The sequence below is a fragment of the Poecilia formosa genome, unplaced genomic scaffold (assembly GCF_000485575.1).
Source record: "Poecilia formosa unplaced genomic scaffold, Poecilia_formosa-5.1.2 Scaffold121, whole genome shotgun sequence".
In the NCBI taxonomy this organism is placed as follows: domain Eukaryota; kingdom Metazoa; phylum Chordata; class Actinopteri; order Cyprinodontiformes; family Poeciliidae; genus Poecilia; species Poecilia formosa.
Window position 1 is genome coordinate 661,951 of NW_006800060.1, and position 17,587 is coordinate 679,537.

The 17,587-nt window shown below is 39.0% G+C and overlaps 1 protein-coding gene across 2 annotated transcripts in view; it reads left to right on the forward strand.

Moving 5' to 3' along the window:
- The window catches only part of cntn4 (contactin 4), a 225,229-nt gene that overhangs the window by 122,659 nt on the left and 84,983 nt on the right, over positions 1-17,587 (forward strand). For both annotated transcript variants that reach the window (XM_016675770.1, XM_007560856.2), the window contains exons 6-8: positions 10,248-10,451; positions 14,567-14,669; positions 16,224-16,408. In XM_016675770.1, the coding sequence (XP_016531256.1) occupies positions 10,248-10,451; positions 14,567-14,669; positions 16,224-16,408 (492 nt within the window). The remainder of the gene's footprint in view (positions 1-10,247; positions 10,452-14,566; positions 14,670-16,223; positions 16,409-17,587) is intronic.

Below are 17,587 nucleotides of genomic sequence, written 5' to 3' on the forward strand. Positions count from 1 at the left end.
TTATATATATAATGTGATTGCTGATTACAATTCAGTCTGTCGGTGAATTACAATCAGGCATGACGACCTGGAAAGCATTGAAATTATGCATTTGTCAAACAAAACTTTATCTCTGGAGACTTTTCTTTTTTTTTGTATTTTTAGATTATTTTCCTCAACTCTAGCTGGTATTAGTGCTTGCTTCTTCTGGGCCAACCGGGTGGCTGCACTGGGAGTCTCCCAGGTTCATGGCCGTTGAGGATTCATTTTCTCCCTGAGCTTTCAGCTCTACCTGTTGAAAGAATGATGCAAGCCCGCAGCCAGCGCTTCAGCTGCATCACTTAGACATTGCATGGATGTTGCAATCCTGCTCCCACTCCTCCCCTCCACCTCCTCCAGGGAAAAGATGTTACAGTCATCATAACATTCTGATTTCTCAAAGGCACACATCTTGTTTTTTATCAGTTTTTTTAAAGCTACTGTTTGGCATGAGCTTTGTTTGCATTAATGCTCATGTGATCAGTTTGATTTCAATGTGAAGCTGCTTTTTTCTGCTCTACTTTATAAAGGTTAGTCATTGACTTATTTAACACACTCTGTGTGCTGATTATTATACATATTATTTATTTTATTAAGAATACAGTAAGTGTCTTAATACATGAAGGTGAGGCGATGTGCACTATTTAGTCATATTTGTCCTTTTTCTTTCTAATGCTAAGGTCAGCTAACCTGCCTAGCGGAGCCGCTACTCTGACCCATTCAGACAGGATTAAAAATAACCCGGTGTTGTTGTTTTCCAGTCATGTGGTGAAGCTTTCCTTCTCTCTTTCCAGTGTCCTGCCCTGGCAACTTCAGTGTCAGTGCCATGTTTGTGCTGCGAAGGGAGTAACGCAGGTTTGCCTTGTTGTACAGCAGACTTTATTAAATTAATTCCACAAAAGGCTGTTGTTTGACAAGCTTTAAATGTTATTGGGCCATTAAACTGAAAAAGAGATAAAGGTAACAAAGACAGACAGTATAAACACTTTGAAGTTGGAGGAAAATGAAAAGAAGAATGATAAACTAATAATAATAATAATAATAATAATCAGTTGGTGCAGTTGTTAGCACTGCTGCCTTGCAGCTCCTGAGTTTGAATCCTGGCCTGAGTCTGGAGTTCTCCCCCTGCATGGTTGGGTTCTCTTTGAGTCTTCTAGCTTCCTCTCTAGGCTCAAGACATGAATGACTGTTGAGTTAATTGAAAATTTTGATCAAGATGAAAACAGGTTAGCAGCTTTGGTAGTGCACTCATTTTCAGAATATTAACTATTCCAAATATGTTGCTTGTCCAGCCGTTAATTGAAGCAGTTGTTGTTTTCATTTGGTGTTAATAACTAAATTTGACAAGCTGAAAATCTGAACATCTACATAATCAAAATGGACTTTAAATTGCTGTTATCCCCGCAACCTGAATCCAGATAAGCGAGCGGGCGCTTTTTTTGGTCTCTTTCAGACCAAAAATTTATACAAATCAAAGATATTTTGCAGGTTATCATAACCTTCACACATATTTCACTTTGATCTGTTCTTTCTATGTAAATTCTTCTTTTCTAACTGAGAATGCAAGTAATTACATTTTCCCCTTCAGTTTACATGCATTTCAAAGACAGAAATCTTATTTTAGAGCACAAGATTAATTTATTTCACCAGAACTTTTAAAATACATTCTGGTGAAATAAATCACCAACACACTCTGCACACACCTAGAGTGTGTTGCATTTGGAGGGTTTCTCTAGTGTTTGTGTTGAAAAAAACGTTACAATTACAGAAATGTGAATGTTCATGAGCAGCCATTATAATTTGGAAATAATAGCGTGCAAGTCCCAGGGGCAGGAGCAATTCAAATGTGTCAAGTGTGAGTGATGAATTTATACTCGAAGAGAATATTGTCATTGTTTGTTTTTAATATATCTTTGAAAATGATGAAAACTTGTGTTTTAATTTTGTTTGTGTCTATTTTGTGATGTACTTTTCCAATGTACATCAATGTTAAATTGGCTGAGGCGGCTTTTTGAATTTTGTCTTTTGATTGTGTTGATGTCTTAATACATTTCATTATGTATTTTATTTTGTAATATTTTTAAAAGTAGGATTTTCTTATTTGTGGTGTGGAGCCCAGGAAGAACAGTCTCCTCTGTGGTAGTAATAAACAAACCACTCACTGAGTTTAATCCGTCTTTACTGTCATTGTTACTGGTGTAGAAAAAACACCTACATAGTGACAGCAGTAACAGTGACCTCCACCTATCAGCACTTACAGTCTGCAACTTTAGGACTGACTGGAAGGCCAGAACCCAGGATGAATGGCTTTGTCACTGCGGGTTGTCAATATGTTTTGCTATAATCACCATGCGGAGGTTCAGAGAAAGACATTGGATTAAAGCAGCTTTGTCGTTTCTTCTCCTTTGTCGTTTCTCGTTTGTTCCTCCCAGACATTCAGATTGGGTCTCCTTCATGTCCATCACTAAAAATCAGAAGCTCAGTTTGTCTTTGTCTGCCTTCCTGTGAGCCAGCTGTACTAATGGGTTGCCAGTGTGACCCAGCCGCGTTCTTTCAACCACACAATTACTGTGTTTAGCTGTGTACTAATGCTGCTGACCTCTGCTTTCTGATGGGGGGAGACCTTTAAGGGCCACTCAAGACTCAAGTCCCTTGTGGGTGTTTCTTTCCCTTGTACTAATCTTTCCTTCTTTCTTTCTTTTGTTCTTTCTTTCTCTCCCTTTCCTCCCTCTTTCTTTCTCTCTTGTGTGTGTACTGTCCCTGTTTCTCCTCCCACCCGAGGCTTTAAGAGTACAGAGCATGTGCATCCTGTCTGGTCCTGTAAAGGAAACAGTGGATCAGAAGATTCTTTAAGCCTGGGGCAAATACAGGAGAACTGCACTCTGCAACACAATATGGAGAGACAAACAGCTTTTTGAACACGTCTTCTAAAGATGCTGCTGAAGATTCTCACAGAAAAAGATTGGAAGTTCTGATCAGAAAGATCCGTCAGTTTGTGACCGGAACCAAACCATTTTATGCCTTATTGGTAATCAGATGGCTTTTTAATCAGTGAATGCATCATAGTTAAGTGCTAGAACGTTTCCAAATCAACAGCGTGTTGTGTTGTTGAAGTGCAGAGCAAGGAAGACTCAAAGTGTTAACCTGTCAGTGAGGTGTTTAAAGACGAAGTCAGATGGAACACATGGCCTTAGCATGGCTGCTGCTCTGTCAACCTGCTACTGTTTTAAACTCGGGGCAAAAGCTCAGCATATAACAGCATATAACTCTTATTGTTGTTTCAATTTTTTTAAATAATAATGAGACCTTGTTTACCTTCGGTGAGCCTGGTCTCTCTCACACACTGTGTGATGTCGTCTCTACCCCTAATATGAATAATTTTATGATTGATCAGAAAAACTCCTGCATAATTGCAGTGCGGATTCTCTCCTATTGGCTGGTGTGTTTGCAAAACCATTTACTCTCTTACAGCTCTGATTGGCTGTAAGCCCAAAACAGCGATAAGGAAGACAGTTTAGCTTCTGCTGCAGTGCAAAAGCTAACTAGTTCCTTGGCAGGTTTTGGAGAAAATGTTCTCCAAGACCTGCCAATGAACTATAAATCAAACACTTTATAAAAGATTATTCTGTTGCCTCTAAATCTACAGCTATAAATTTCAGTGTATTAAAAAGTTGACTTTGTAATTGTCAAGTTTCTTCAGATTTCTTTAGCTCAAACTTGAAAAGATTTTCTTGAAAACTTTTTGCTCGCTTGTCTTTGTCCTAGTTTTAAACTCAGATTGATTACATTCAAACAATTTAGATCAATTTATCCACTACTAGACATTTACTTCTTTTGTTCTTTCTTCTTCTACTTGCTGACAAAAAACAATATGTTTGTTTTTCATGCTGGAAAGAGCTATTGACTGATTTGATATAAATATCCATGGCTCTTTCCGTAGGGCCTGCGGGGCTCATCAGAGGGGACGGCTTTACTGGGAGGAAGAGAAGCAGGACAGTTCATAGAAATGAATCACATTACAGGAAACAGAAACAGGCCTGTGCTGCATGGATGATGTCACTCATGTGACATGTGTAATCGCTGATTACATTTTTATATTCTAGCTAAGTTGGTTGTATGAATTGTGAGGGCAGAAAGCTGATTCCAATAACTCAGACTGTGATGTTCAAACGGCCATGCTTCCACCACAGATTTCTGTCTGACAGTATGTAGATTTATTTTTTTGTGATTGAACAAATTATTTCATAATTTTGAAGCAGAAGGAAAATGATGGCTTATTTTCACAAATAAAAATGTAGAAAGTGTTTTGATCACACTGTTCTCCAGAACTGGATTTACAGTAGGTTTTAACTTTGACTAGGTCACTCTAACACATGAATATGTTTTAATCTGAGCCATTTCGCTCCATCTTTGTTTCCATTTTGTGAAGAAGGATGTTGCGTTCAGTCTTCTTCTGAGGTTTTGTTTTGTTTTCTTCAGTGGCTCTTGGTGCAGCGCCACCACAGGTGAGGAAGGGAACAGGTTTTTCAAAGGGTTTGGTTCATTTGACACAATGAAAGTGAATCACATCTGAAAATTGAACAAATATTCCAATCTTACAGTCTACCAGACTGAGGTGTGAAACCACCTGAAATTCTCACAAAGTGCTTTAAATATAGTCTTCAGCTATGTTAAATAACTACCAATGGATATTAATGTGCCCTGCGATAGACTAGTGACCTGTCCAGGGTGACCCCACCTCTCGCCTGGAACGTTAGCTGAAGATAGGCACCAGCAACCCTCCTGACCCACTAAGGGACCAGGGTACAGAAAAAGGATGGATGGATGGACGGACGGACGGACGGACGGATGGATATTAATGTACATCAGCAAAACTTTCTCTTTGGTGGTTTGAGGAAACAGTCTACCAGGGGTTCATGCATGAACTACTTATTGGGAACATTATTACCTACTATTCATCCCGAGCTGCTTTTACTTTGAGTGGTCCTGTCAGGCTAAAGTACTTAAGACTCCCTTTAAGGATTATTATAATTTATGTTCATGTAAGACCTAAATTGAAAAAGCCATCTCTATAAAAGAAAAGAGGAAAGTTGAGGTTCTCAATCTATGTCAAACCAAAGAATGATGTCTAGATTTTAAAAACACTCAGATTTATTTTCTAGGTAAAGAAAAACTTTTCTAGTTGTTTTTTTTTTCTTTTAGCTTTCTTTCAGTTTTCCGGAGGGTTCTTTTGTTTGTTCGTTTTTTTCTACCAAAGTATTTTATAAACTTTCTATTATGTGCCATCTTGTGAAAAATAGAGCATATATGTGCTTAACAGAAAAGACTCAATTACGTTCATTTACGTGAAAAACATGACAATTAGCGCGTTGATCAAAGATATGATTATTTTTCACCTATCTTTTTTTTAAATACCTAAGAAAACAAATTAGATGAACAATTAGTTATTCATCTAGAACAGTGAAGCTTGCAGTTTGTCATTTATGGGTAAGCTAAGGAAGTGTTATCAAATGTTCATGTGAGATGAGTCTAATTTCCTAGTGTTAGGTTTACACCCACCATTAGTTAAAACGTTTCACTGTGGGACGGGAATGTCCTTAAGAGGTCAGTATGTCGATAAAAGTTATTCACACAGTTGAGAATTTACCTAAAAAAGACATTAGCATTTATTAATGTATGCTTTTTGAGAAGAAATGAAAAACTAAAAGGTATTTTTACAATAATACCAATCAGAAAACATTATTACCTACATCCATTTAATGTAATGTTGTGAAATTCTGAACAGAATGAGTTTTTATTTTTTCTGCTTTCTTTATAAGCAAAATACCTTCATAAAATGCTTCAGTTTGTTTTTTATTTTACCTTTTTGCTGACCAGTGTCCCTCTATATCTGTGTTAAAGACAGGGTTTTTTTTTATATAAACCTTGAGAAAATTAAATACAGTTTACAAGGATCTGTACAAAAGTTTTTTTTTAAAAATGGCAATGTTTTCTTTCTTATTTTTCAAACCTAGAGGTTTTGCCCTGCTGATGTTGCCTGTTACTGAGATTTTTTGCCTTGGTTATGAGCATGGATGTTGAAACCACATCCGTGGAAAATGGGCTAATGTTAGCATTCAGCTTGTAAACATCTATTCGTTTAGCTGGCTGAAGCTCACGTGGCTTTATACTGAATCTCAAAAAATCTCTGACTTGACAAATACGGTGGCAGATTTTAGGACACCCATGTTTTTCTCCTGCTGCTGAGGTTTTCACCCAGTGAACTTTGCTCCATTGCTAGGCTACCGCTAGCATGTTTCCTCTCTTTCTTAATCTGACTTGTTGATAATTCAGCTCCCTAAATATTTGTGGCTCAATTTCAGTACAGAAAGTACTTGTAGAAAAAGTTTCAAAACTAGCCCTTTGTTTTGAACATCACTAAAATGACGTTAAGAAACAAAGGCCTTTCAGCTGCTTTCTGTGTAACTCTAAAAGCTGTGATGGGTCAACTAACAAACAAGATTAACCCAGCAAAAATGTTATGCATCAATCTAAATGTATTTCCATCATCTGACTGGTTCGTGTTTTCTCTGTCCTCTTCACATTTAAATTTCCAGAAACATGGATAACATCATCAGTGTCCATCCACAGGTGCTCCAGCTTGATGAAGACGTTCCCATTTCCAGTCTGGCATAAAGACTGTTCTGATTTGAGTTTACTGCCTCCCCATCTTTGTCTCCATGCTCCATCTGTGCATTATCACCAGTCTGTCTGGGTTTGATCTTAGCTGTGCAAAGAGAAGGGCATGTTTGACTTGCACATCTTGTTCTCTTCCTGAATATTCATTTAGGCCTGTCCTTTGAAGTCCTTGTGTGAGCAGAGCAGCTTTATTCATTGTGACTCCTGCAAAGTGATCTTTAACCCAGAGGGGAAGCACAAAGTGGGGCTTGTGGGAGTCTGTGTTTTGTGGAATGTTACCTTTCTTTTCTTTCGATGGATCAAAAGGGGATGTATTAAAGGATGCTGTTGCTTATTTATTCATCTTAAACATCCACTATTCATCCAAAAAGAGGGCACCTGTGTTGCTATGGCGGTGACTGTGAAAACCCAAACAGCTCGATTCCTTTTCAGGGTTTGCTCGGTGATGTCCTGTTTTCCCTCCGCAGTGCTGGATAACCTGAACAGTCAATGCCCCGGATGATTTTCTTGACTCCTGCCTTGCGAGGCGCCTCATTATGCTCTCTATCTCTGCGGCATTCTGTGGCTCACGTGCCGCATGGCTGGAAGAGTTTTATACTCAGAACAAGAGCAGGTGCAGCTGTGGTTCAGACGCACTGGAGAGGAAACAAACACACACAACATGCCTTATCCTGTCTCCAAGTGTCTCAGGTCCCTGCGGCTCTCTGCTGTGGCCGTCAGGATGAACGACAGACACACCCAGAGCCGGAGCTCCAAACCATGATTACTACTACTGCTCTGAGCCAGGAGGAGGATCCTGCTGGGAGAAAAGGCTGATGGCTGTTTCAGGTCATTTCACTGTTATTAATAAGTGAGATACAGCTGCATCTCCAGAAATTACAATATTGTCAAAAACTTTCTTCATTTCAGTTATTATCATCAAAAACTGAAACCCAGCAAGGCAAGGTGGTGAGGTGTCTTCCCCAAGGACACAACAACTAAAAAATGGAGCAGGGCTTTGAACCAACAACCCACCAATTACAGGACAGACTCCTACTACTGTAGGAGTCAGATATTTATGTTAATTCTGATACTGACAGCTAATAAAAAAAATCATATGTTGGTTTTCAGGTGATTTTAAAGGGGAACTATTTAGCCAAATTCACTTTTTGCACGTTTTTGTCCTTTCATTTGCGTCCAAAGTCCAAGTGCTAAAAAAAAACTCCCTAGCAGAGCTCCGCCCAATTCATTATTAGCAGACGAGCATGTTTGGTCTGGTGGTCTTACTGCTGTATACACTGTAAAATAACTGCTGGAAAAACACAAGGATTTTGTTGTTGACTCACCACCCAGAAACAACTTGCTGCATTCTTAATGGTTGTAGAGTAGGCGCCACTTCTGCTTTTCAAGGATGTATGGTTGTACAATCGTGCATCTGTCTGCAGCCACTTAGATGTGTATAAAATGTGTTAACTTTGAGTTGGGGCTGTGGCCAGCAGCAGCTTATTTACATTGTTCATATTCATAAAAATCTCACCACATTATTGCAACTTACCTGATGATGCCTTTTAAGCTTTACATAAAGTACAGTTATTGCAAAGCATTCAGTTCCAAAAAAAAACAAAACAAAAAGAAACTTTGGACCTCCCCCCCAAAAAAATGAAGCCCTGGGCTACTGCCGTGGTAAACAATTCCTAAAATGTGAGCCAGAATAAGGTAAAAATAAATAGCTTTTTTGATACAAAAATGGGATGTGGAGAGTATGTCTATGTCCTGTATAGTGTGTTTACCTTTAGTTCCTGGTTTTCATCTGTTTTGTTGAAGAAATGTGCCAAAATCAGCCCCTGTTTGTAAATAGGCAGCTTCAGTAGCCAATACTTTCTGCGAATGATCGTCCTTGTGGATGATGATGATAAACTCCAAGCCAGTAGTTTTCACTGTTACTGTTTAGGCTGCAATATGGCTGTAAATGTAACATTTCTACATTAAAATGAGTTTTTCCTGTTTTTTTTTCTAATTCACAGGCAACATAACCACGACTTCTGTTCTTTTGTTTGTTTGTTTTTTTTTATCAATGGTTGATTATAATCCACAATTAACTATTAATTGCAACATAATCATCAAAATAAACTGAAAAAAGTGGCAGAAAAATCACCCACCATGTTTAGTGACTACATATAATAAATTAGCGAGTGATTAAAAAGCCAAACAATAATCCATAAATCAGCCCAGAAAGCTGCAGAATTGAAGGTTGTAAATGGAAAATGTGAACTAGTTGCTCATGAGTCTCAGGACCCGTCTCCTCCCCACATTGGCAACTCTCTGATCTGCCACCTCCAGCTCAGTCGGTGCAGCTGCTGGTAGCCAAGCGGAGGCGAGCCTCATGAAGGGGTGACTAACGCGGCGAATTCCTGTGTTCACATATGGAGCACGCATGATGCCCGTTTCTAGAAATTGTGGGACTCCAGGTTGTAAAACGAGGTTAGATCTAATTTGAGATGCCATGGCAACCCTCTGCTCTGCAATCAATTCTTAATACCAGTTTTGAATTGCCTCTGAACTTTTTCCGCCGAACCGATGTCAACGGTTAAATCATAAACCAGCTGCCAGGGAGAGTGACCGCGATGTGTCTTGTATTTTGAATTTTAACACATTTTTCATCCTCTTTGTCCATCTGCTGTCCATTTATCTCCATAGAAAAACTAACTCAAGCTAAACTGGATTATTGACCAGGTTAATGGAGGCTTTAGTGTAGCTCGTACTCATTAATCATTATCGCTTAGTAGTTACAGAATATTATCCTTTTATTAAATTCTCTGTCAGTGCATAAGCTGTACTGTACTTGCAGTTATTCTCTTTGTTTTAAAGTGCCTCATTATCTCAAATCAGAAGCGTAATAAACCAGAAAACTGTGTAAACTGAAGTCCTCTGTCTTGATCTGGCTTCTCAAGTATGCAAAGATGTTAATTAAAATAAATAGCTTCACACCTTTGCACAGCATTTATAATGTTGAAACGCCTCTCACATCTGGTAAAGAGGCAGCCTGCAGGCTAAAATACAGCCATGGATCACAAAGGCTTTAAAGTGTTAGTTGTCACTCATATTCCACTATTTTTTGTTATTTTATTGCATGAATTCATTTAGCGAGAGAACACAGAAGACGGAATGGAGGTCAAAAAATGTAGCTGGTAAAATAGTTTCATCTGCCTGAATCTGCACCAAGTATGGATTGTAAACATGACATTTTAAAAGTCATTATTTTTTATGAATCATTAATTGTGCTGAAGTGGTTGTAAAATTGTAATCCACCCAAGCAGCAGACATTTTGCTACTAGTACAAATTGTTGCAGAATAAGAATAAATGGAGAGAGTCAGAGTAAAACCAGGTTTTTTGGAACGTCTCCTGTTTTTAATTTTCAGGTCTTCTATGTGTTTTATTTTTCATTTTTGGTACCAGCAGACTTTCTAAAGCCTTTCCTCCACTCCAGGAATAGTTGAGCAGTTCTCTTTAATGACCTCTGAGATGCTTCCTTTGTATTTAAGTGAACAAATGTTCTATTCTGCGCCCACAGATCTGATCTTCTCCTGGATTTTCAATGAGTATCCGACGTTTGTGAAGCAGGACAACCGGCGCTTCGTCTCACAGGAGACGGGGAATCTGTACATCGCCAAAATGGAGCCTTCGGATGTTGGAAACTACACCTGTGTGGTGACTAACACTGTCACAAAGACCCGTGTCCAGGGCCCGCCCACTCCGCTAGTGCTCCGCAGCGTCGGTAAGCACTGCTGGTTATTAGCGCTGTATGCTGACGGATTAGCAGAAGAATGGTAAAAAGGACGTGGAGTGGAAGGAATGCTTAAAAGCTTCATGTACATCTGGCTGCATGTTTCACTGTTCTGTCAGAAGGTCTGCAAATTAGAGCCTTTGGTGCTTTTTTATACTGTAGACTGAGTCTGTACTGTTGATCATTTCAAAACTAAAAGATAAAAAAATGTTTCATCTATAAACACAGGACTAGGATAAAGTATTGGCCTGCTTACAGATTTCTTCTGGTCTAACTTTTTGTCATACTTGTTTTCATCTGAAAGCCTGGGAATTCTTTCATTTACCAATAAATTTTAGGTGAAAATCTGGTGGCTTCTAGCTGAAAAATGAAAACTGGTTGTTATTGGTAGTCTGGCTATTGCTTTCCTGTGCAATTCTGTCCGATTCTCATCTCATCAGTGTTCCATGTGGAATTTCTCCCATTGACCTTGATTTCTCCAGTAGAATTTCAGCAGAGCCAATCAGCATACAGAAGGAGACGTCAGAAACAATGACATTGATTTTCTGAGCTGTTTCAGAATTATGGTCTACCAGTAGTTTAGCACTGGCAGTGTGAACGCAGCTTTTCAGTGCAAGTTGGACTTGCTTCCAAATATTGAGCAATTGAAGTCAGAACAGGAAGAATGTGTAAGACATTTTATTGCTGGCAAAGATGTTGTTGGGCTCAGCACTTATCAGTGGGGGAGTAATGTTTATATCGCATGCCAATTCCAACACACTTCACAGCATAGTTACTTTCACAATGAAGCTAACGTATTCATCACAGCCAAATGTTAGCAACCAGGTAAAAATTAATCCAGTCGATTTTATATATATGAACATATATAGTGGGATAAAATTGATTAAAGGGGGAAGAAGACATGCATCAAAGGTACCGAGATCAGGAGTCGCATTGACCATAACCTCTGCATGTAGGGCGTCTGCTCTACCCACTACGCCACGTGACAACCTTCAGATCCAGATGTTTAAAACCTCAACAGAGTCTTCTCCTCTAGGAAGCAATCGTTCCTCAGTGGCCGAGGGTCCAGAGCTTCTGTTTGAAGCAAAGCATACAACAAGAGGCTGGTTTTACCAGGCTAATCATTGGAGGAAATCAGCATAGAAATGACACAAAGATGAGTATGTCAGAGACAGTCCAGGGCAATTTGGACTTTGGGAACTGTTGGACTGTAGTTCCCAAAGTTTGGGTCGGGACTCTAATTGGTGTCACAAACCAGTAAGCCTGGGGTCTTAAAAGCCTCATCAGAAATTAACTTACATCCGAAAAATTAAGATGAGACACTATAGATAAAGAAATGAAAAATATATATAAAAAAACAAGCCTTGAAAATAATTCAAAGGAACATGTTGGTCATTATATAGGCTGTTAATACTGATTGTGTTGTCATTGTATCACTTCTCACCTGACTCTGCAAAAATGTTTGTATGCTCAACCAAGGTCAGAGTCATGACCTTCGTACATTTTTATTTTGTGGGTCAGAAGTTGGAAAGTTTGGGAACAACTGATCTAGAAACTGAACCAAGAGGATCAAAGATGTTATTCTGACTGCAACCTGGGTAACATCACAAGCAAAAGAACAAATAACTGTGCTACTGGGGATTTTATTTAAACAACAACAACAACAATAATAAATTTCAAAATGGACATTGTATTTTACATTGATAGACTTTGCTACCATAGCAAAATTAATAAAAAAACATTTTGTAAGTTTTTCCCAGGAGTATCAATAGGTGTGGAGAGTGGTGTGTTTTCCCATCCTAAAACTCTTCCTTCTACTACTTTTCTCTTTCGTCACCTTTATTTTCCTCCAGCAGATGGATCAGCAGATAAATGTCAGCCCTCTCCACCAAAATGGGAGCTGTGGGGTTTGGATATGCGGGTGAGAGGGTGGGCACATTAAACAGGTGTTCCTTACAAAAGGTTATGGTATGAGACAATTACGTTCTCCCTCCACCTGTCTGCTTTAACATGGCTGATAGGACTGTGGTTACATTCCGGTGTGAGACAGTTGTGATAAGGATCTGAATTAGCTTTCACAGTCACTCAGGGAGCCGTCCTGATAACACACGCTTCACCAAACCCACAAGATGAAATTGGGGCTGTTTCCTCCATCTCTGGAGCTATTTGTGCAACACTGGCCTTCGCATTACAGCGAAGGCCAGGAAGAAGCTATTGAGGAGTAATCTGGTGCACTCAGCTGACAATCAGCAGGGTTTTAGAGAAATAGCCTGGCACACAATTACAAACATAAATATGATTTAGCTGAGCATCACTTAAGGGGAAGAATTCAGGTTTTCTATTTCAAATCGCCAAACTTTTTAGACTTTGCTTTGTAGAGTCTAAAATAACATTTTGAAAAAAAGAAAAAGAAAGAAAAACCACAGTCATGGACTTCATGAAGTAAAGTCTCAGTGATGGACAGTAGTGATGAGAAGTTCAACTCTTTCAGCTCCCAAACGGCTCTTCATCTATTATCATCTGCAGCCCCATATATTAACATAAATTGCAATGTTTCATATGATAAATCCTTTTGCATTCAATATTCCCTATATGAGAAACATTTGACTTCCTTTAATTATGTATTTGTTTTCTTATGAAAACACACATTCTAACTTTTGTATAATATTATAATTAAATGTTTAATTAATAAAAAAACAAAACACTGCAACCAAATCTGTGAAACAGATCGATATTATTAATTTATTATTATATTACTCTTCAACCAGATTTTGCTTCTCTTACAGCTGTCAGTTATATTTATGGGTTTTTGTTTATTACCTGAGGGGACGGACTCACCTGACTGTCCTGTCTGTCCCACTCCAGAGAGTGGGATTTTCACATAGTGGTATGATCCCATATCTTCATACCTGATTGGTCACAAGGCTGCCATAGTAATCAAAATAAAGTTCTGCTGTGAGCAGAGAGCTTAAACTGAGAGTAAGAGCTGAGCAGCAAAAGGGGAAAAAAAGTGGTTAGACGGTTCTCTCTCTCTCTCTCTGTCTCTCTCTCTCTCTCTCTTCCTCTCTCTCTGTCTCTCTCTTACCTTCTCTCCCTCTTTCTGTATTTCTCCCTCCTCCTCCTGTCTTGTGTTGTGCTGCTTGTTGTGCTGCTGTGTTTGCTGCCACTCCCTTATAAAGAAGGACGACTCTCAGTGAGGAGCCGGCTCTAAGAGCCGAAATCTTAGCGACCAACCCATCACTAACAGACAGTACAGTACCTATAGTTCCTATGAGGAACTGATGTAAATGTAAAGGTGTATGAAGGCTACCTGGAGTCTTTTTCTCCTGAAACAGAATATCTTCCTAAACCCTAGAAACACAATGCAGATATGCAGTGAATGAAGTGAATTTTAAAATTTCATAGCAAACACTGCAAGTAAATGGTTTAAAATGTAACCAGCAATCATCTAAAACAGGCACATGTTAGAGCACAAATCAAAAAGCAAAGACCTGGATTTAATGTTCACTTTTTTCAAGTCATCATAAAACATGTAAATCTCTAAAGCAACACTTTATTTTATTCTTTTTTGAAAGCAGAGGTTTTTAGCATGCACAGCAGATACAATGCGATCTGCCAGAGCTGCTTCACTGACAGCGAATGGGATACTTTGAAGAGACTGTGGCAGGACTCAGGAGGATTTTATGGCTGTGTTTTGTGGTCTGTAACTGGCTTACAAACCACTTTTGCATCTGGATGCAAGAGCTTAAATTGTCTGAGAAATCTCAAAGTTGTTTTTTTTTCCTGTTGAACATTTGTGTTACATACGTCAACTGCAGTGCTGTGTTTTGGCCCCGTTTTCTCATTATTTTTAGCATTCTGTGACAGCCCTGTGAGCAGAAAGTGTTACTGCTGCTCATATCGCAGAACGTTGGAAGTCTGAAAAAAAGACACTTTGTCTTTAAATTAAAAGAAACTGAATGTGGAAACAAGTATTTTCAGCAGTTTGGGTGCTCCAGAAGAAACCAAAACTAGTTTAGTTTTTGTTTTCTGAGTTTCTCTAAGTTGAAAAGGGAAAAGAATCAGTTTTCCACTAACGTGGCGGATCATTTGCATTTCTCTTTCAGGTGTTATGGGCGAATACGAGCCAAAGATTGAAGTTCAGTTTCCAGAAGTTGTTCATGTTGCCAAAGGATCCACTGTAAAGCTGGAATGCTTCGCTCTTGGAAAGTAAGCAAAGTACACACTGAGTGAGCTCAGCATCATTTAAAGGCAGAATGTTAACAAAAGATTTCACTGCTGTGTTGCAGAAACTTTGATTGTATCCCTGTGTGTTTTAAGCTGGGCTACGAAACCAGGTCAACAGAGTGGTCGTTCTGTGTGGTATTAGGGAATTCACTAAAGATATGTTTTTACCACAGTATGTTGAATCAAACTAGTTAAAAAGGCTGTACACCAACAAAACAAAGTGGTAGAATGAAACCTGTAAATGACATGTGGTCAGACACATTTAACAGCTGAAAGAAACTTCAATGAATTTATCAAATTCCAGGCAATTTTGTAAATAAATGTGTTAAACTAAAGTAGCTAAAATCCTATTTTTAAAATCATTTTTGCTCATGTAGTTTCTCCTCCCATGTTACAACTGATTTGCAATTACTCGTAAAAACATTACTCAAATATGAAAAAAACGTTTTATTCTATTCTAACAAAATGGGAAACAAAAACCTTTTCCCTGATAACCACAGCTAAGACGTGCCTTTCACTAGCAGTGACTGCTTCAGGGAAAAAGGCTCGTCTTGCTAGTAAGTTTAACTTTAATACTAGAGCGTAGCTGAATTAGTTAGAGGATTGTGTGAAATGAGGTTGTGTGTGAGATTATGTGAAGATATTTACAGTGATAGTTACATTATTTGTAATAGAAATATTAGCTTGTTGGAAATGAAATACATCACTGGAGTAGTGGAAGCTAACGTGCTAGTCAGACATTCACCGTATGTTTTAGCTAATTTGAATATACTCAAAATGGATATGTGGGACACAAACCATGTCAGCAGATGTTCATATGCTGCCACATGGCTAGGCAAAGTCCATTCACAAAACCATAAGGTTCTGATAACACACCACCTGACTCGATACATTTAGCTTCAGTCTAGCCTCGTTTTGATCTTGGTGATGGCTGAACTCTCTGTGTTATACACTCCTTATTGTTCCTTATATGTGCAGTAATACCTTTTTATAAATGCTAACTGACACTTCTGCATAGCCAACAGTTCCCTTTGCAGAGGGCACAAGTCCTCGATAATTGGAAACGGCAACCAATCTGATTGGTCAAATGGTGGGTTCAAACATCTCTTGTTGTTTTGTCTCCAAACTGGACTCTAGGCTGGCATTATAAAGTATGTTTCATGTTAAGGTCATTAGATGGGGAAAGAAAAACATGGAGATGAAGCCTGGCATTTCAGCAGCTTTCTTCTGTGAACAGGAAGCCGACCTTTAGTGTTGGATCTGAATTGCAGACTTTACACAGAAATCTATATTTAGATCAGTGAGGATGTTGAAAAGTCCAAACTGCATAATGCAAGCTCTTTTAGGGAAGTCATGAAATTTGAATAAGTGAGGGACAGAAACTAATCCTGATATTAATTGGGTTAAACATTTTTACAACACAGATTGCACTTTAAATGCTTTTTCATTTCCATTAGAAGTACAAATTGTTCATTAAACATTTTTACTGCTGGTTTTATCTGTTGACCCTAAAACACCTCAACCCTTATTTTACAGCCCTGCTCCCTCCATCAGCTGGAGGAGAGTGGACGGCGTACCCTTCCCCAGGAAAGTGGACATGAGGAAGGCCAGCGGCGTCCTGGAAATCCCGTACTTCCAACAGGAGGACGCCGGCACGTATGAGTGTGTGGCTGAGAACTCCCGGGGCATGAACACGGTGAAAGGAAAGCTCTCTTTCTACGGTAGGTGACCCGCCACACATGAATATTTGACCACAATGGAGGTACGTCTTGTCAGACTGGCTCAGACTGAGAGGGCAGAAAAGAAAACCAGACACGACTCTTCTTACAAAGCAGGCGGCTGGGATCAGCGCCGGATTGTTTGGCACACAAGAGCAAAGAGGCCGGTTTTAACGGCACATCAAAATGATTAAAGCCTGTCAGCCATGATGCCTCTAATATTTTGATCCAGATTAAAGGAGTGATGCGGATGAGGCTGAGCCCTTGGATGTGACCTTGTTGGTGAGCTTCTCATTGGGTTCCACCAGATGGCATCGTGATTGACGTCTAACTTGACTGAAGATCAGAGCTGTTAAATGTACTGTACATAGAGTAGGGCGCATATGTCAGGGACATAATCTGCATAGCGGTAACATCTGGACGAGCAGGAAGAGGATTTGCCGTTGTTGCTGGCGATCCCCCAACTGGAGTCATCGCTACGCAGGTTAGCTTTAGGAGGTCGGCATCGGCACACGTCAGGGACTTTAAAAAGCAAAATTAAACAAGAAACATTAATCACAATCAGAAAGTGATAAAAAATTTAACCTTGGTTGAGAAATGTGTCTAAACAGAAAGAAAACACTGACGTGAGATCCAACAGAACTGCAGAATGTTTCTTCAACCAACAAGCTCCTGGATCAGTCTCTAAAAATGATCAAACCAGCAGCAGAATAAGAAAAACACACCTGGTTGTTTGTTGTGAGGAAAAATTCAGCAAGAGAATCGTAATAATTTATGTTTCTTTACTAAAAAGTAAGGAAGAGTCGAAGGGAAAGTGGAAGCATAGAGGAATGGCCTCTGGCTTGAAAAGAATAATAGTACAGCACATATATAAAGTTTTTGTAACTTACACAAGATGATGTATTTTTTTCAATATTTCACACCATTTATGAATCACTAAGATGGATTGTCATTGCCTTGTTCTGTCTGTTGGCACCACCAGGCAAAATTAATGAGCAACTGTCCCCAAAATGAAAGTCCCCCTAATAGAGTACAATACAAATCGATTTGATGGTGTCCATATTTTTGCCACATATTCAAGCAATATGAGCTGAAAAGTAGTTTATATTTTAATGTGTGTTTAGGTAATTGTTTTTTGGGGTTTTTTGTGTCAATGTTTCAGAATGACAACTTGACATTAAC